The sequence below is a fragment of the Mytilus trossulus genome, chromosome 6, assembly GCF_036588685.1.
Source record: "Mytilus trossulus isolate FHL-02 chromosome 6, PNRI_Mtr1.1.1.hap1, whole genome shotgun sequence".
Taxonomy (NCBI): Eukaryota; Metazoa; Mollusca; class Bivalvia; order Mytilida; family Mytilidae; genus Mytilus; species Mytilus trossulus.
Genome location: NC_086378.1, coordinates 40,196,397 through 40,217,789, shown reverse-complemented (window position 1 = coordinate 40,217,789; position 21,393 = coordinate 40,196,397). Strand labels below are relative to the sequence as shown.

The window sequence follows — 21,393 nt, the reverse complement described above, 5'->3', positions numbered from 1 at the left end:
TAAAAACGACAGGTTATTTTAACCCGTAAATCTCCTGTATTTAGCAAATTTCATGGAATTAATTTTCACTTATTAAAATTGAAGTTATTGGAAGTAATCCAAATCTTGGAAGATTATTTTTTTTGAGAATATTAACGAACTTTACTCCCCCAAAACCTATAAAAATTCAGGTAAGAAATTATAAAAAAATCTATAGAAATAAAACAAGTAAAATATTAAATAAGGATTGATATAGACAATTAAATAAATACATACTTTAAATTGATTTCAATTGAATGTTAACTTATTGACTGTATTCATATAATTGTAAAAATATTTATTTGTAAAAGCCAATAAAAGATATGTCGGCTAAAATGAACCCATACTGATCCAAATTCATATAAGATCAAGCTCGTACTAGACCGTACGCGTACAGTCCAAATACTCTTATGCTCTGGAACATATACATAAGCAATTTAAATCAATTATGTACAGCACATACATATATATATATATATAAAAACCTAATAGATAAATACATTGTTTGTTTTATATGTCATGTATACCAGAGACTCGGTTTTATATATAATAGAGGTGACTTGAATAAGCATGATAGTTTACTGAACTGGTCACCACACCTTCATTACTCAGGAGCCAAATAAATAAATAATGGTCGTCCATTTGCTTCTTGTGTTAAAAAATTTGTAAGGGTTCCACGGAACCCAGTGTCTCGCCTATTTTTGTTGTAAATCGCAGGCTCAACAACAATGAGGAAAAAAATCAAAAATATTCATCTTGTTACTATTTTATGATTGTAAGAAAATCTAAGTCCATTTAAAAGTAAATTACAGAAAAAACGGAGTAATCTTTTTAATGAAAAAAATGAACTTCTGGATACAATCTTATGATCATAAATAAGCTTCTGTCCAAGTTTTGTACAAACCCAGGATAGTTTAAGAAAGTTATTAAAATTTTAAAAACCTTAACCACAGAGTGAATGTAATGGTTCCACGCAGAAAAACTAAGTCCATTTAAAAGTAAAATATGGAAAAAATGGATTTATTTATTTACAAAATTTACTTCTGGATACTATCTTATGATCATAAACAAGCTTCTGTCCAAGTTTGGTACAAAACCAGGATAGTTTAAGAAAGTTATTAAAATTCTAAAAACTTTAACAACAGAGTGAATGTTTTGTTTCCCCGCAGAAAAAACTAAGTCCATTTATAGTAAAATACGGAAAAATGGATTTTTTTTTACAAAATTTACTTCTGGATACTATCTTATGATCATAAACAATCTTCTGTCAAAGTTTGGTAGAAATCCAGTATAGTTTAAGAAAGTTATTAACATTTCAAAAACTTTAACCACAGAGTGAATATTTGTTGACGCCGCCGACGACGGAATGTAGGATCGCTTAGTCTCGTTTATTCGACTAAAGTCGAAGGCTCGACAAAAAAACCATTAGACAATTACATTCTTCTCCGAAATTTGCATATTGAGATTATAATATTAAAGAATAATATCAACCCATTTCTCCCATTATACATTTAGTCCAAAATTTGCGGCCCAGAACAATATTAGTATAAATTTTCAAGCACCGTCTTATACTTCATGTATATATTTAGTCTAATTTTGACCATATCAAATATTAAGTAGAAAGTGGCAGTTATATATTTGCACAGTTGATAAGGAAGCCCATTTGAGCGACACATGTATATATACCTTAATACAGGAAGTGAAACATCCCATCACAGGTTGGGTGACCAGTACAGTAAACAAACATGTTTATTAGAGGTCACCTCTATATAAATAAACTCATCATAGATACCAGGACTAAATTTGGTATATACACCAGACGCGCGTTTCGTCTACAAAAGACTCATCAGTGTATGTTTTTTTTCAATCGAATCCCTGGAATACATGTTATATAAAACAAACAATGTATTTATCTACTTGTTTCTTTTTTATTGTTAGTGCTGAACATAATTGATTTAAACTACTAATGTATATATTCCATATTGCGGTGCCTTTACTTACAGGAGGCTTATACACGGAAGAAGAAACCGGGCGCCATCTGTCGTCATAATGATTGTTAGCATAATGTAATGATGACATTTCACACATCGACATTTCACATATTAGCATTTAACGAATTGACAAGTGACAATAGTTATCAAATGTACAAGGATTATTTTTTAATCAAAATATATAGTGTCGCGAGAGGTGTCAAATTTGGTGTCTCAAGGGGTAGAGGTTTTTGATAAAAAAGGAATAGATTTGCATATAAATCAGTGTTTATCGTATACATTTTACTTCAAACACATCTATTATATTATGATAACACATTACAAACTGAAGGTACTTCATTTTGCCTGGTGTTTTTTATAGACATGTGTTTTTGATTTCATAAATAGTAAAAAACGACTCAAAATATTTTGTTTTAAAGCTGGAAAATGATTTCTTCTTCTTTTCAGTCACTATCATGGTCAGAAAAAATTCACGGCTGTGGGTCAATACACCGAAACATGGAGGAAAATCATAGAACAGACCTCCATATAAGATTTGGCCGAAGCCACCAACAGTCGCACTTCATCATTGACATCAACTTCTTTACCCGGTTTCTCTCAAAAGCACTCGTGCACGCCACAAAAAGCACTCACTCCAAAACGAATTCGATTTACTGTCTCAAATGAAACACTCACCGGCATTTTTATCATCAAATGACAGTACAGCATCAATCAGAAATAAAGACGATGACATCTCTATTCTTTTAGATTTTAAAACAGCGTTTCAAAATCTTCAAAACTTAATTTGGCTAGTGATTTTTTTTTTAATCTTTTATCCAAATGGTAGAAGAAAATAAGTTTCCTTTAGACAATATTTATATATACATTTCTTTTACTGGGGACCGTCATATAAATGTCAAAAAGAAAAACATCGGAAATGTGGTATAGGGGAAACAACAAACAGGTGTTGGAAAACTGGCTACAAACTTTTTCACGGTAGATTTTTATATGTTATGGGTGGACCAAAAAGTATTTGACACATAACCGGAAACTTGTATGAGCGTGGAATGGCCGATCTGCAAGACGCATTCATCTATACAATTTTATTGGGTTTGATCTTCAACTTGCAGATAACCACCATATGTAGATGTGATCAGATGTGCACTTTGACCACCATGAATCGTATCTTGTAAATTAAGAACCATTAGTATTATTCAAGAAAACTTTGCTATTGAATGTGTTTTCCAGTTCAGATCCTATGTAAATAAATTTTTCTAGAACCTCGATTACAGCTGCTGCATTGAAGTTGGGAAGATAATCAAAATCGTATGCAACCTATTCATGAATACCAAAATTATGTTAAAATTCTAATTTGAGTGAGAAAGTAATCCATTGCAATCTTAGTACCCTTATAAGACATAACTCTGATTGTAACAGTAAATACTCATTTAGTTGTAACACACACTTGGTACATTCCATAATCCAGCAACTTCTAACGTCTTGATCTTTTTTTCTAGTTCTGAAACTCTGTTCCCTAAAATTCTGGAAAAAAAACCAAACTTTAGTTACCTTAACAAGAGTGCACAAGCTGAAATATCTCGCCTTCTTTACTAACCATTGATATCAATATGTTGATAGTCCTAATAATAAAGCTTTACTATAACTTTCACATTAACTTAACATGATCCAAGAAAATGATGACAAGGTCAAATAGACTGAACGAGAAAAACATGTACACCTTACCATCATTCATTTCACCAAATATAACTGACATATTGCTTGTAGTTTCTAAGAAATCAACTTAACCAAGAAAAATAATCATAGAACAATGAACCTTGAAAATTAGGTCAAGGTTAGATGTATCATGCCAGACAGGCATGTACAACTTTTAAAATCAATATATGCATTAAATATAGTTGACGTATTGTTTATAACAATGTAGTACATAAGAAACAAATTTTAAACAAAAAAACTTGGCATTGACCAACACCTTACAATCTTTCCATACAACAAACATAGTTGACTTATTGCTTTATAAAAAAAACCCAGACCAAAACACAAAAAAAACTGAGCGATTAACTGTGAAAATGAGATCAAGATCAAATAAAATCTGCAAGACTGACATCTACATTTACTTAAAATATCTCCACATACCAAATATAGTTATAAGAAAAAAATTCTGAAGCACAAAAACTGAACTAAGACCACCGAAACATGAAAATAGGTCAGATGACACTCGCAAGTGGGTCATGTACACCTTACAATCATTCCATACACCAAATATAGTAGACCTATAGTATTGCTTATAGTAGCTAATACGTGGACTTGACCACGATACTTAACATTGTTCACTGATCCATGAAATGAGGTCAAGGTCAAATGAGGATGCTGCATGGTACAAACATATTAACTTAATTATAATAGTTATCCTATTAATCATAATAAAAAGAAACTAACATTACCAATCTCCACATGTTTTTCAAGTAGTCACAGAAGCATGAAAATGAGGTCAATATCAATTGACATACTGAAACTTCCTTACATAAGGCGTTTATATACAAAGTATGAGGCATCAATGTTTTTTATCTTCTAAAATATAAAGCTTTTAAGAAGTTAGACAACAACGCCCCAGATCAATATCCCTATGTTGAGCTTTCTGCGACAAAATCATAGGCGCCACAAAAAAGTGATAGATGATATATTAGTGGTGAATTTACTTTTGTCATATTGTAGCCATTCTATAGAAGTATGGCTGTATCTATACTGTAGGAATATTATAAAAAAAACAGCATATTACATCCTAATTTTTAAAGTGAGGTTGATAGAGCTCTGAAATTAATGTCGATTCATGATTATGTTGATAGATAAGAGTTTAATGTCAAGTGGCACAAATATATATATAAATACATATGGAGAGTTGTCTCATACGCACTCATATAATTTTGCTTTTGTGTTGTTGAATATTGAATAGTTTTAGCTGAACTTCAACTTACTTTGTGAACGCAACTTCATATTGAGTATGGTCGAACTCCTAGGTAGATGACTATTGGGTTGCTGATATTATAAATCATAGAAATTTTATACTGATAGTGATACAATATAGATTTGAGGAAAATTTATATGCATTTAAATGATTTAGATCATAAACAAGCTTCTGTCCCAGTTTCAAAACATTTAACCAAAGAGTGAATTTTTCTGGATGCTGCAGCCGGAATGTAGAATAAATATGTCTTGCTTTGGCGACGATAATAAGTCACAGGCTGGACAATAATAGAAACAAACCTTAAAATAACCTGTCTTTTTTCAGTCAGAGTTTATTCTTCTCTTTCTGTTGTAAAAATACATGATGTCCAACTATATTTTTCATATTTTAAATCGCCGCGATATAGCCTTTTTGTGCTTATGCAGCGTAAAGCAACCAACAATCAATCAATCAATCAATCATGTTTTAAATTAGGTGACAAATATTTGTTGTCTTTTTTTGAAACAAACAATGTTTCTTCTCTTCAGTGATGAGTCAGACTCAAATTATCGTTTTCTATACATTTACCAGAAATAAAACAAAAACAAGACTACCTTTATTTTCTTCTGTTGGATAGCTAGGGGTTTAGCCTTTGAGGCTGAAATTTCATGCAGGTTTTCAACAGTTAAATGAATAAACTTGGCATCTGATCATAATATTTAAATATAAAGTTGAAAGCAAATGTCTTGTTACATCCAGGTTTCATGTTTCATCATATTCCAGCAAAGATTTGAGCAAAAAGAAGCATATGTCCATCTCCCATATCATTTATATGCTTTTTAATATGCAAATAAAGGGAACGACTATAAATTGACAACTTATTTTTTAAACTTGACATCGCTTAAGACCATTTCATTGCCATATGCTATTTGAAACTTATATTTCCATGAAAAGTACATTTGTTGTAGAAGATGTTTTTTCTAACATTTAATAACTTCTGAAAATTGTTTTTTTGTGGAAAATATTACATTTCATATTTAGGCCTTTCAAAATTAAATTTGCCAATTTTTTCAAATCATTAAGTTTGCTGTAGATAGATGATATCTTATACACAGAGACATTAAATGAAATGAATTTTAGATGCATTATTTTAACTATTCAGTTGTGGGAATGAGTGATTAGGCCAGTTGTAAAAGGTAAAGTTAATAGTTTTTGGAATATCTATATTGACTTGTTAAAACCGGTAGGAATGGCTTTGGCTAATTCAATGAACTGTACATAAAGTATTTTCCTTCAAAGTGGACATAAAAAATGTGATAATTATGCTTTATAGTTATCAAAGGTACCAGGATTATATTTTAATACGCCAGACGCATGTTTCGTCTTCATAAGACTCGTCAGTGACGCTCAGAACAAAATAGTTGTAAAGCCAAACAAATACAAAGTTGAAGAGCATTGATGACCCAAAATTCCACAAGGTTGTGCCAAATACGGTTAAGGTAATCTATTCATGGGTTAAACATTACACATAACAGAAAAAAAACTCAAATTCAAGTTCAAATTCAAATTCACAATTTTTAGTTCACATTTAAAACCAGATGCTCTGCAGGGCGTAGCTTAAAACGACCGCAGAGGTTGAACTCTGAACGGTTGGGGCAAGTATGGACACAACATTCAAGCTGGATTCAGCTCTAAATTTGAATTGTGATTAAATAGTTGACACAGCATAGGTTTCTGACACAGAATGAATGTGGTCTTATAAATTTTAAATTTTTGTTTTGCCTTTGAGCAATTCACTATGCTGTTGAATATTAATCCTCTCAAAAAAATGTTTGATGAAATTTTCTTTTTATTTATGAAATTTCAAATGAGAAAAAGTGAACACCCCAATTTTTTTTTCACATCCCCCTTTCCTTTATTCCAAAACCGATCTCAATTCAAATTTCTAATCGAGTTTGCAACAATAATTACTCATTTAAATACATCATAAAATATTAAAATGTAAAAAAAAGTGCTTGTTATCACTGAATTGTAAAGATTGTTTTAATTTATCATTTGGTAGTAAAAGTGAATATGCATTGTATATTGTATAAAACAATGATTTAAGTTGATTCGACTTCTATTCTGGACAAAGAAATATAACTCCAATTGAAATTTTTTGCTAGATATTTCTTGCTATTGTACAATACTGTGCAATTGAAAATACTTGCTATTGCACAATACTGTGCAATTGAAGATTTATTGGTATTGCTCAATACTGTGCAATTGAAAATTTCTTGCTATTGCACAATACTTAATATAATAATTTTGGATCATGATTTGGACCAACTTGAAAACTGGCCCCATAATCAAAAATCTAAGTACATGTTTGGATTCAACATATCAAAAAACCCCAAGAATTCAATTTTTTTTTTAAATCAAACTAAGTTTAATTTTAGACCCTTTGGACTTTAATGAAGACCAATTTGAAAACAGGACCAAAAATTAAGAATCTACATACACAGTTAGATTTGACAAATCAAATAACCCCATTTATTAAATTTTTGATGAAATCAAACAAGTTAAATTTTGGACCCCGATTTAGACCAACTTGAAAACTTGGCCAATAATAAAAAATCTAAGTACATTTTCAGATTCGGCATATCAAAGAACCCCAATTATTATTTTTTTTTATAAAATTCAACAAAGTTTAATTTTGGACCCTGTAGGCCCCTAATTCCTAAACTGAAGGGACAAAAACTCCCAAAATCAATACCAACCTTCTTTTAAAGGTCATAAACCTTGTGTTTAAATTTCATAGATTTCTATCTACTTATACTAAAGTTATGGTGCGAAAACCAAGAAAAATGCTTATTTGGGCCCCTTTTTGGCCCCTTTTTCCTAAACTGTTGGGACTTCAACATCCAAAATCAATACCAACCTTCCTTTGGTGGTCATAAACCTTGTGTCAAAATTTCATAGATTTCTATTTACTTAAACTAAAGTTATTGTGCGAAAACCAAGAAAATGCTTATTTGAGCCCTTTTTCCTAAAATGTTGAGATCAAAACTCCCAAAATCAATCCCAACCTTCCTTTTGTGGTCATAAGTCTTGTGTTAAAATTTCATAGATTTCAACGTGATAGTAATATACGACGAAATTTTTTTCAATTTTTGCGGTCGTATAAAAACGTTATTAAGAAATGATTGGGAAATTCATTGTTCCAGGTCTGTGTTCTTTTTAACTTTCTTCAATCTTTTCCAAAGGCAGACAACCGTGATCAGCTATTAATTGTTTCTCCTGATCTTTGGGTATTTCAACTGCAAATGTGCCAAATTTTGAACTTGTTTGAAACTGAGAGTTGTAATCGTGATCATGTCGGACCAATTTTCAACTGCAAGAAAGTTTCTTACACAGCTTAAAAAGAAAATCATGACTGATTGACAAAATTCAAAGATGCAGTTCTACCATAAACATACTTAACAGTAGCTCATGGATAATACACTGATGGTAATAGATCATACATGTTGTTATTCTTATTCTTGTAATTCAATTACAAAATCAACTAGATATCATTGGGATGGGAGCCATCTCTGTGGGCCCCGCTGTCAATAACGTGGGGTAAATAAGTTGTATGGATAATCTGATATGAAGCATTATTTGAAGTTATAACATAGTCTCACGTGTGATTTTAATCTAAGATTTTAAGTTAAAACTGATAAATATTCTCAACTGACTTTCTAGTATAATAGTGATATGACTGCATGATGTGAACTCATTGTTGACTACTCTTAGGTGACTTCTGTATATATGGATTGATATTTGAAAAAAATGTTTAAAGGTGCTGCCCAATTGATATTTGTCACATATTTTTAGAATTATGCCTTCGATATATTATGACCCACCAAGTATAAAGTATGAAATATTTACGGTTCTCGAGAGGTAGAGCGGACACAATTTGTTAAGAACAACGAACGGATGGACAGACCGACGGACTGACCTTTGACCTAGGATGCATACATTATGACACATTCTCTGGTGTTGGTTAATATATATGTTAAGTTGAAAATGTTTGTCAGATATAAAGTATGAAATAATAACAGCTGTCCTCTCAAAATATAGTGTGGATCAAATTTGTTAGCGATGGACAGACCAACAGACAGACAGACCTTTGACCTAGGAAGTGGTACATACATCATGACACACCCTTTGGTGTTGGTTAAAATGGATGTCAAGTATAATATTTAAAATCATAACGGTTCTCAAGATATAGAGCGGACACAATCTTCACAACAGGACACGAGGTTGTCAACTGAAACCAAATTTTTTTTTACGTTGACCTTTGACCTAGGAAGTTGTACATACATCATGACACGCCCTCTGGTGGTGGTTAAGATGGATGTCAAGTATAAACTTTGAAATCATAACGGTTATCTAGATATGGAGCGGACACGATCTTCACCACAGGACACAGGGTTGTCAACTGAAACCAAAGTTTTTGACCTTGACCTTTGACCTAGGAAGTTGTACAAACATCATGACACACCCTCTGGTGTTGGTTAATAATCATGTTAAGTATTAAGTATAAAATCAGTAAGGTTATCTAGATATGCAGCGGACACGATCTTCACCAAAGGACACAGGGTTGTCAACTGAAACCAAAGTTTTTGACCTTGACCTTTGACCTAGGAAGTTGTACATACATCATGACACACCCTCTGGTGTTGGTTAAAATGGATTTCAAGTATAAACTTTGAAATCATAAGGGTTCTCAAGATATAGAACGGACACGGTCTTCACCAAAGGACACAGGGTTGTCAACTGAAACTTAAGTTTTTGACCTTGACCTTTGACCTAGGAAGTTGTACATACATCATGACACACCCTCTGGTGTTGGTTAAAATGGATGTCAAGTATAAACTTTGAAATCATAAGGGTTCTCAAGATATAGAACGGACACGGTCTTCACCAAAGGACACATGGTTGTCAACTGAAACTTAAGTTTTTGACCTTGACCTTTGACCTAGGAAGTTGTACATACATCATGACACACCCTCTGGTGTTGGTTAAAATGGATGTCAAGTATAAACTTTGAAATCATAACGGTTCTCAAGATATAGAGCGGACACTAAAGTGTTACGGACGGACGGACGGACAGACGGACAGACAGACTGATCACTATAGGGCGACCCGCCTTAGGCGGGGCCCTAATTATAAGAGAATGATCTATCTTTTATTTTTCACAAGGAATCGGGAAATATATTTCCTTCTATGTGCATATATTTTTATATTTGATACTAACAATCACTCTAATATTCCTGTGGCTATTGTCCTGCTACCGGTATTCTAGCTACATGTTCATTTTTTCTTCACAAAAATATAAGTACTAAAATCATTCAAAACAAGAAGAAAAGCTTATAAGCTCATCACCAATATAAAAAAAATTGTAAGGGTTCCACGGAACCCAGCGTCTCGCCTACTTTTGCTGTAAATCGAAGGCTCAACAAAAATAAGGAAAAAAATCAATAAAAATATTCCTCTTGATACTATCCTTTGATTGTAAGAAGCTTCTGTCCAAGTTTGGTAAAAATCTAGGATAGTTAATGAGTCTAATAAATGTTTTGAAAACTTTAGCTGCAGACTGTATGTAATGTTAACTGAAAGAAAATCTAAGTCCATTTAAAAGTAAAATACGGAAAAAATGGAGTTATTATTACAAAACTTACTTCTGATACTATCTTATGATCATAACTAAGCTTCTGTTCAAGTTTGGTACAAACCAAGGATAGTTTAAGAATGTTATTAAAATTTAAAAAACTTCAACCACAGAGTGAATGTAATGTTTCCCCACAGAAAAACTAAGTCCATTTAAAAGTAAAATATGGAAAAAATGGAATTTTACTTTTACAAAATTTACTTCTGAATACTATCTTATGATCATAAACAAGCTTCTGTCCAAGTTTGGTAGAAATCCAGTATAGTTTAAGAAAGTTTTTGTGGACGCCGCCGACGACGACGACACCGACGACGACGGAAAGAAGGATCGCTTAGTCTCGCTTTTTCGACTAAAGTCGAAGGCTCGACAAAAAGATATGACTCTCTTTTTAACTAGAGCACAAAAGAGCACGATTAAAAAATGCCGCATATGTATTCAACATTTGAAATTGTTGTCACACAATTAAAACCCCATCGAGATTTTCAAAAGTTAGCAGGTATAAAGAGTCATCTTTATACTAAATCCTTTAGAAGGGTACTGATTGTTTTTATGGTCTTGGACACATGATTTATCAGTTTAATTTGTTGTGATTTTAGCAATCTAGTTTTCTATTATTGCAAGTTCTCTCAAATCTGTACAAACAAACGGCTTAATGTTGCTTGTTCATGTAATATGTTGCCTTTTGTTCTGTTTAATAGAATATATTTTTGTTATCTCTTTTATGTAAGACCACACTTATAAATATTTTGGTTTGTCCAAACCCTACCCTAACATGCCTAAGGTAGAGATAGTCGGTAGATTGGTAGGTACTTTCTTTTCCTTCTGTTAACAATTAGAGTGTCAGATGTTTTTTAGTCTTCGTGAATACATGTTATTGTATCTGAGTGCACACGCTGAAATGTCTCACCTTCTTTACTTATCATTGATATTTTGTTGATAGTCCTTAAGATAAAGCTTTGTACTGTACAACTGTCACATAAACCTCACATTAACCATTAAAACTAAACAGTGACCAATGAACCATGTAAATGATGTCAAGGTTACACGAACCATCCCAAGCAGGCACACTGGTTAACTTAACACTGAGCAATTAACCGTGAACATGAGGTCAATGTCAAATAAAACCTGTTCGACTGACATATAGATCATAAAATATTTCCATACACCAAAAATAGTTGACCTATTGCATATAGTATAAGAAAAAAAGACCAAAACTCAAAACTTAACTTTGACCATTGAACCATGACAAGTGGGTCAAGGTCAGATGACACCTGCCAGCTAGACATGTACACATTACAATCATTGCAAACACCAAATAAAGTAGACGTATTGCATACAGTATAAGAAAAACAGACCAAAACACAAAAACTAAACTGTCAGATGACACCTGCCAGTTGGACATGTTCACCTCACAGTCATTCCATACACCAAATATACTAGACCTATTGCTTATAGAATCTGAGATATGGATTTGACCACCAAAACTTAACCTTTTTCACTGACCCATAAAATTAGGTTAACGTCAAGTGAAAACTGTCTGACAAGCATGAGAATCTTAACTTTTTTTCAAGTAGTCACTGAACCATGAAAATGAGGTCAAGGACATTGGACATGTGACTGACGGAAATTTCGTAACATGAGGCATCCCTATACAAAGTATGAAGCATCCAGGTCTTCCACCTTCTAAAAAATAAAGCTTTGAAGAAGTTAGCTAACGCCGCCACCACCGCCGGATCACTATCCCTATGTCAAGCTTTCTGCGACAAAAGCCGCAGGCTCGACAAAAAATCAATTTTAAACATCAGGGCAATAAAGTATTTTGAGTACCGGTAGGAAGTTTTTTTCTGGATAGGTAGGGTAAGGGCAAACTAATGTTTTATTTTTTTATTTCCTAAAAATCACACATTTTTCATATTTAATTATGTACTTACTTGTTTGTTTTTCTCTGATGAGACAAAGCTAAATTTTTATCATTGACAGTTTCAAGCAAAGCTGATGCAAGAGCCTGAAGGTCTGACATAGCTTGAGGTGTAGCTGCAATCTGTGTGTGGTCCTCTAAAATCTGATGAACTGGGAAAAAAAGAAATATAAGCTGAAATGTCTCGCCTTCTTTACTAATAATTGATTTTATGTTGATAATCCTAAATATAAAACTTTATTATAACTGTCACATAAACTCAACATTAACCCAGAAAACTAAACACTGGTCAATGAACAATGAAAATGAGGTCAAGGTCAGATGAACCATGCCAGGCAGACATGTACAGCTAACAGTTCTTCAATACAACAAATAAAGTTGACCTATTGCTTTTAAATTAAGAAAAACAGACCAAAACACAAACACTTAACACTTAGCAATGGACCGTGAAAATGAGGTCAAGGTCAAATAAAACCTGCGTACCAGACATAGATCATAAAATATTTCCATGCACCAAATATAGATGACTAATGCATAAAGTATTAGAAAAATAGACCAAAAAATCAAAAACTTAACTTTGACCACTGAGCCATGAAAATGATTTCAAGATGACACCTGTCAGCTAGACATTTACACCTTACAATCATTCCATACACCAAATATTGTAGACCTATTGCAAATAGTATAAGAAAAACAGACCAAAACCAAAAAACTTAACTATAACCACTGACCAATGAAAATGAGGTCAAGGTCAGATGACACCTGCCAGTTAGACATGTACACTTTACAGTCCTTTACAGTCCTTCCATACACTGAATATGTTAGACCTATTGCTTATAGTATCTGAGATATGGACTTGAACACCAACACTTAACCATGTTCACTGATCCATGAAATGAGGTCGAGGTCAACTGAAAACTGTCTGACGGGCATGAGGACCTTCCAAGGTACGCACATACCAAATGTAGTTATCCAATTACTTATAATAAGAGAGAATTTAACATTACAAAAATATCTTAACTTTTTTTTCAAGTAGTCACTGAACCATGAAAATGAGGTCAAGGACATTGGACATGTGACTGACGGAAAGTTCGTAACATGAGGCTCGACAAAAACATACCAAAACACAAAAAATTAACTATAACCACTGATCCATGAAATGAGGTCGAAGTCAAGTGAAAACTGTCTGATGGGCATAAGGAACTTGCAAGGTACGCACATCCCAAATATATTAATCCTATTACTCATAATAAGAGAGAATTTAACATTACAAAAATTCTTAACTTTTTTTTCAAGTAGTCACTGAACCATGAAAATGAGGTCAAGGACATTGAATATGTGACTGACGAATATCTTGAGGCATCTATATTCAAAGTATGAAGCATCCAGGTCTTCCACCTTCCAAAATATAAAGCTTTTAAGAAGTTAGCTAACACCGCCGCAGGATCACTATCCCTATGTCGAGCTGTCTGCAATAAAAGTTGCAGGATCGACAAAAATGGGTAATGTGTCAATTGGACACAGATGATGCACCCTATTGCATCCCATTTAGTTATAAAGGGACATAACTGAAGTGACCCTACCCAAATTTGTTTTGTTCTGAGTTTTGTAGTAATAAGTATGGTTTAAAGATTCATAACATTTGGTTGAGGCACACTTAAGTAAGAGAACATAAACGAAAAATTCAGCAATTCTTTTGTTTACAAGGGATATAACTCAAGAACGGTTGAAGTGGCGCTACCTTGTTTCAATCTTAATCTGTAACATGTGGTAATAAGCATTGGTATAAGTTTCATAACATTTGGTTGAGACAAACAGAAATGAATAAAATACTTCGCCTAACGCACCTGGTACGACCAGAGAGGTCAAACCATAAAAGTTGCGCAAGTTTGTACACAATATTTGGGCTTGATTTCAAACTGTCTGAATTTGGATTGTGATCAAATTTTTGCCATAATAAAGGTTTCAGACACAAATTAAATGGTAAAAGATCTGTGGAAATTTGAAATGGGTTGAAATATTTGTATTAATTTTCAATTGAAGATTATTTGCTATTGCCCAATTATGTGCTCTTGCACAATACTGTGATATTGTGCAATACTGTGATATTGTGCAATACTGTGCTAATGCCCAATACTGTGCTACTGCACAATAATTTTACGTTTCTTGCTTTTGCCCAAAAATGTGCCATTGAAGATTTCTTGCTTTTGCACAATACTGTGCAATTGAAGATTTCTTGCAATTGCACAGTACCGGTACTGTGCTATTGGTGATTTCGCGCTATTGCACAATACTGTGCATTTGAAGATTTCTTGCTATTGATCAGCGTTACTGTGGAACTGAAGATTGCTAGCTTTGCACAATTCTGTTCAATAGAAGATTTTTTGCTATTTCATAATACTGTGCCATTGAAGATTTCTTGTTATTGTGCAACACTGTACAATTGAAGATTACTTACTATTGTGCTATTCTGTGCAATTAAAGATTTCTAGCTATTGCCCCATACTGTACTATTTTACCATACTGTGCAACTGAATACTTCTTGCTGTTGATCAATACTGCACAATTGAAGATTTCTTACTATTGAGCAATACTGTGCAGTTGAAGATTCCTTGCTGTTTGGCAATAATGTGCAATTGAAGATGTCTTGCTATTGGGCAATACTGTGCAATTGAAGATTTCTTGCTGTGGAGCAATACTGTGCAATTCAAGATTTCTTGTTATTGCACAGTACTGTATAATTGAAGATTACAAAAGTTTTGAAGAAAAAAATGTATGAACTCCAAAAAAAGAATTCCTGAAAAACATTTTGCCACAATTTTTGGGGAGTAATTAATCCAAAACCAAATCCCAAATTTACTTTTGTGGTATGGAACCTTAAAGTACAATTTTAGAGCGATCTTTACACTTATTGTTAAATCATTTGAATACATAGCATAAATTTTTGTTTATAATTGTTTCGACAGCTGCATTTACTGCTCGTTTGGGAAGTTCTTCTCTCTAAATGATCCATAACGACTTTCGGGTGTTTGTTTTTGTTTCTGTGTCTCATCGAGAATTTTATAGCTTAGTAGTCAGACCATAGCCGTTAAAATAATCATTATTGAAATTATTTTGATAGATAACGCTGTCTTCTTCTTTTGATCAGTTTCGTTAGCAGTTCTTGTCTTACCAAAAATATTCCCTCCAACCTGTCCCCTGACAGCCAACCTTCATTCCGCATGTGACGGGGAGATCTCAGCAACGTAGCAATACCTCTGTACTGCCGTTCATTGCATTTTTTTTATCACTGGTCAGTCTTTTAAATGACATTTTTTTTATCCCCCAAGTTCTAACATTTCATTAGTTATACTACAGTTGATAGGACAGGGCACGTCGAATTTCCTGTCAACCACTGTTTCGCAAGCAAACTACGCTTAACAACAGCTCAGGATTCAAGGAATTCGACGGGAAAATATTTTAATAATTAGCAAAAATATTTTCAAAATTAGATGAGATGATACTTATATAATTTTATTTTTTGTCATAAATTTTATGTTTCGTTTATATTTGCGTGTTGTCTGTTGTATGTTGCTTGTTGCGTGTTGCATCATTTCTTTTACATGTTTTGTAAAAAAAGGAATAATTTTTTAATTATGATATACCAAGGAGGTTGGTTATATGACCTCCTATGGTCTACATATTCTTTTTGTAAAATTTAACTGTAAAATTTATTATCAGCCAAAGAATTTTCACCAAATTTTTGGAAATACATCATGTAGTTTGCACTTTTTTCAATATCTATCTTTAATTAAAGTTAAAAATACTTTAATTGAGCTTAAGTTTGTTAACGATATCTTATCTATAAGCATGCAGTTTTTAATTGTTGACAATAATTTGCTATTTTCAGGAGTGATGAGATTACTAATTAATTGTGTTTCTGTACTTTAGCAGACTGACCATTGACTGTTAAATTTAATGTATGATTTTGTTTCACAGCTATTCATCTTTCATTACTACCTCTATATATTTTTTGTACGTTCCTTAAGTTGTGTGAACTGGAACTAAAAAAAGTAATAAATGTTAAAATGTGAAAAAAGTTGATTATGTTTTAAGTGAGAACTTTCCAAAAGTGGTTGGGACAAATACACCGTTTCACATGGCGTTCCTTAATTTTAGTTGTTTTTAATTGTTGTATGGGGTCAATATTAGAGATCATTTCACCTTTAGCTTAATAAATTATTTATTTATTTTGGCCGAATATAAAAATCTCTATGTTGAGAGAAAATCTATGTCATTGAAAATAATAAACAGGTCATACAATTCTATCAAATTACCCATATCATCAAATTAATACTATCAGTCTCCAGAATCCAAGTTTAAATGACTTTTGTTTAAAAGGTTAATTATAAATTTCAAATGAATTGAAGGATATATACAAGCATAATATACTTCAGAATAAATTTTACTCATTTCTTCAGTTATGGCTTAAACCTAAACATTAAACCTCAAGTAAACTGAACGAATAAATATTGAAAATTTATAGCCTTTATTTTTGTAAATTCTGTCACTTCAACATAAAAAAAAGTTAAATTTACAAACACTGGTAACTAAAGGCTCTTAAGAGCCTGTGTCGCTCACCTTGTTCTAAGTGCATATTTAAACTAGAGGCTCCAAAGAGCCTGTGTCGCTCACCTTGGTCTATGTGAATATTAAACAAAGGACACAGATGGATTTATGACAAAATTGTGTTTTGGTGATGGGGATGTGTTTGTAGATCTTACTTTTCTAAACATTCTTGCTGCTTAAAATTATCTCTATCTATAATGAACTTTACCCAATAGATTCAGTGGAAAAAAATAGTGAAAATTTACAAATTTTAAGAAAATTGTTAAAAATTTACTATAAAAGGGCAATAACTCCCTAGGGGGTCAATTGACCATTTTGGTCATGTTGACTTATTTTTAGATCTTACAGTGCTGAACATTTTTGCTGTGTACAGTTTATCTCTATCTATAATAATATTCAAGATAAAAACACAAAACAGCAAAATTTCCTTAAAATTACCAATTCAGGGGCAGAACCGAACAACAGGTTGTCCAATTCATCTGAAAATTTCAGGGTAGATAGATCTTGACCTGATAAACAATTTACCTCATGTTAGATTTGCTCTAAATGCTTTAGTTTTTGAGTTATATGCCAAAAACAGCATTTCACCCCTATGTTCTATTTTTAGCAATAGCGGCCATCTTGGCTGGTTTGCCGGGTCACCGGACACAATTTTTTAACAAGATTCCCTAATGATGATTGTTGCCAAGTTTGGTTTAATTTGTTCCAGTAGTTTAAGAGGAGAAGATTTTTCTAAAAGATTACTAAGATTTACGAAAAATTGTTAAAAATTGACAATAACTCCTTAGGGGGTCAATTGACCATATAAGTAATGTTGACTTATTTGTAGATCTTACTTTGCTGAACATTTTTTCGGTTTACAGTTTATTATATCTATAATAATATTCAAGATAATAACCAAAAACAGCAAAATTTCCTTAAAATCACCAATTCAGGGGCAGTAACCTAACAACGGGTTGTCTGATTCATCTGAAAATTTCAGGGCAGATAGATCTTGACCTGATAAACACTTTTACCCCCATGTCAGATTTGCTCTAAATGCTTTAGTTTTTGAGTTATAGGCCATAAACTGCATTTCACTCCTATGTTCTATTTTTAGCCGTGGCGGCCATCTTGGTTGGTATGCCGGGTCACCGGACACAATTTTTAAACTAGATACCCCAATGATGATTGTGGCCAAGTTTGGTTTAAATTTGTTCCATTAGTTTAAGAGGAGAAGATTTTTGTAAAAGTTTACAGACGACGGACGACGGACGTCATGTGATGAGAAAAAAAAAAGGACACTGATGGATTCATGACAAAATTGTGACAAATCCCTATGTTCTATTTTTAGCCATGGAGGCCATCTTGGTTGGTTGGCCGGATCACAGGACAGATTTTTTAAACTAGATACACCAATAATTATTGTGGCTGACTTTGATTCAATTTGACCGAGTAGTTTCAGAGGAGAAAAAATGCAAGTAATGTTCGAGAAAGTTATCTTTATTTTCAATACAAAATCAAGCAAACACAAAGTTTACTCAATCTTGTTAGAACTGAAGAGTGAAAGTCTTCTTCACTGTTTTGGTCAGTATAAAAAATGGCATGAACATAATGACAATAAAGATAAGCCCTTTATAACTAGGTTCATTAATCAGTAAATTCTGATAAATGAAAATAAAAAAGTTTTAAAATTTTGCTTTCCATACTGTTTTTTTCTGAAAAAGAAAGCCTCTGTCCAAATTTCATAAAATTTTATAAAGGCTTAACAAAGTAATTGAAGTTTAAATTAAAATGCTCCTCAGGGCATATCACAGGCCTAGGTCGATCCCTGAACAGTAGGGGCAAGTATGGACACAATATTCAAGCTTGATACAGCTCTGAATTTGGATTGTAGAGCTGCACCATGAGCGCATGATATGCCAGACGTCTTGTGTGGAAGTTTTTTTGCAATAATCACAAATAGTTTCTGAGAAAGTTTTAAGCAATAACCATATATTGTTTTTGAGATACGGCACAACATGTAAAAAACCCTCCCCTTTTTTTACAAAATACTCAATAACTCAAAAATTAAATTTTGAATCATCACCAAAAAGTATACAGATATTAGGATTAATATAAATAAGAAGTGTTTAAAGTTTTAAGCCATAATCAAGAATCTTTTTTGAGATACGGTGCGACATGTGAAAAAAACACACCCCTGCTTAAGTTACAAAGTGACGTAACTCAACAAGTTTTAATCTTATTTTCACCAAAAAGTAAGCAAATCATTTGACCATCATAAGAAACAACTATGTAAAGTTTCATTAAATTTGGATAAGTGGTTCTCAAGTTACGGTGCGACATGTTTACGCCGGACAGACAGACGGACGGACAGAAAGACAGACAGAAGGACACCGAATATTTGTATACCATAATACGTCCCGTGTATAAAAACGAGGGAAACGTAGAAACCTTTTGACAAATATAGAAAATACAGGTATGTTCTAATATTGTAGGCATATAGGATCACTTGACACTTTATAATAAGTAGTCAGCACTACTGTGTTGACATGAACTCTCCACCATTTTCTACATTGGGAAATGCCTGTGCCAAATCAGGAATATGACAGTTGTTATCCATTCGTTTGATGTGTTTGGACTTTTGATTTAAGTATTTTTGTGTTTTTACTTTTTCTCATTGTCACAATAACAAAAGAGGGAATATAAGTAAACTGTTTACAAAAAGTTTTTCTAAATACTAAGGACTTTTGGAATTGTTGGCCCTAAATGCTCTTCGACTTCATACTTTACTCTTCCTTATAGAATAGAATGGAATAGCATAGAATATTTGTATTTCCAAAATTTTAGGGCCCAGAATGGGCATTAAATCTAGAGAATCGTTGATGAGTCATGTAGACAAAACCTTCATTTGGTGAACAAAATTTTAATGCTGGGAGTTTAAATACCTTGTTTCTGTGTAATAACTAACCCTCCACTTCTACTTTGTCCTAGTTTTAATGAAGAACTTTTAGTTTTTCTTCTCTCGAGTAAATTCTACAAGAAAAATATTGTAAATCTAGAAATCAAACATATTTTTTAATTTGCAACATGGTGAAGTTGAAATCATCCCTTCGTAAATTTTACGGACGCCATCACGAGTTGGTTGGCCGTTATGGAATAACCGTTTCACAAATGATATCGGATATGTTCCTTACGCCGTAATTACAATCCCCTTCCCTTTCATGAATTTGACCTACCGAATTCGACTATTTACCGGATTTGTAATCACAGAAGCAACACGACGGGTGCCGCATGTGGAGCAGGATCTGCTTACCCTTCCGGAGCACCTGAGATCACCCCTAGTTTTTGGTGGGGTTCGTGTTGTTTATTCTTTAGTTTTCTATGTTGTGTCATGTGTACTATTGTTTTCTGTTTGTCTTTTTCATTTTTAGCCATGGCGTTGTCAGTTTGTCTTTTAGATTTACGAGTTTGACTGTCCCTTTGGTATATTTCGTCCCTCTTTTATACTTGCAAGTGTTTGGCAAAGAATATACAGATAAAGAATAGGCATTGGCAATGTAACAATTACATTTAAAATTTTAAAAATATCTATCTGAGGTACCAGTGCAATCACTAAATCAATAATGCACATTTACACACTTAAAAGATGGAGGAAAGAAACCAGAGGAACAGTCAAACTCAATGATTGAAAATAAACTGACAACGCCATGGCTTTAAATCAAAAGACAAACAGACAAATGATAGTACAAAAGACACAAAATAGAAAACTAAAGAATAAGCAACACAAACCCCACCAAAAACTTGGGGTGACCGCAGGTGCTCCGGAAGGGATAGCAGATCCGGCTTCACATTTGGCACCCGTTGTGTTGCTTATGTTATTACAAATCCGGTAAATAGTCTAATTCGGTAAGTCACATTCGTGAAAAGTGAAGGGTATTGTAGTTACGACATAAAGAACATATCCGATATCATCTGTGAAACGGTTATTCCATAACCAACTCGTGATGGCGTCCGCAAAAATTTACGAAGGGATGTCTTAAAAAAGACGAGTTAACAAGATATTTCAATTTTAATGCAAAAACAAAAATGCCTTTTTTTCACCAAAGGGAGATAATTTGGAGCTTTTTCATTGATATAAACATTTTAAAACTGACCTGGGGCCAAAAAGAATCGATTTTTAGGGCTTATTTTTTTACCATATTATAAAGTTACATGTAAAACTAATAGTGTAATAAGTAAA

The 21,393-nt window shown here is 32.9% G+C and overlaps 1 protein-coding gene across 1 annotated transcript in view; it reads right to left on the bottom strand.

Moving 5' to 3' along the window:
• LOC134721343 (coiled-coil domain-containing protein 149-B-like) overlaps nt 1-21,393 on the bottom strand; it is a 163,469-nt gene that overhangs the window by 26,019 nt on the left and 116,057 nt on the right. The window contains exons 8-10 of the mRNA XM_063584284.1: nt 20,099-20,186; nt 12,577-12,715; nt 3,454-3,530 (exon numbers count right to left, since the gene is read on the bottom strand). Coding sequence (XP_063440354.1) covers nt 3,454-3,530; nt 12,577-12,715; nt 20,099-20,186 — 304 coding nt within the window. The remainder of the gene's footprint in view (nt 1-3,453; nt 3,531-12,576; nt 12,716-20,098; nt 20,187-21,393) is intronic.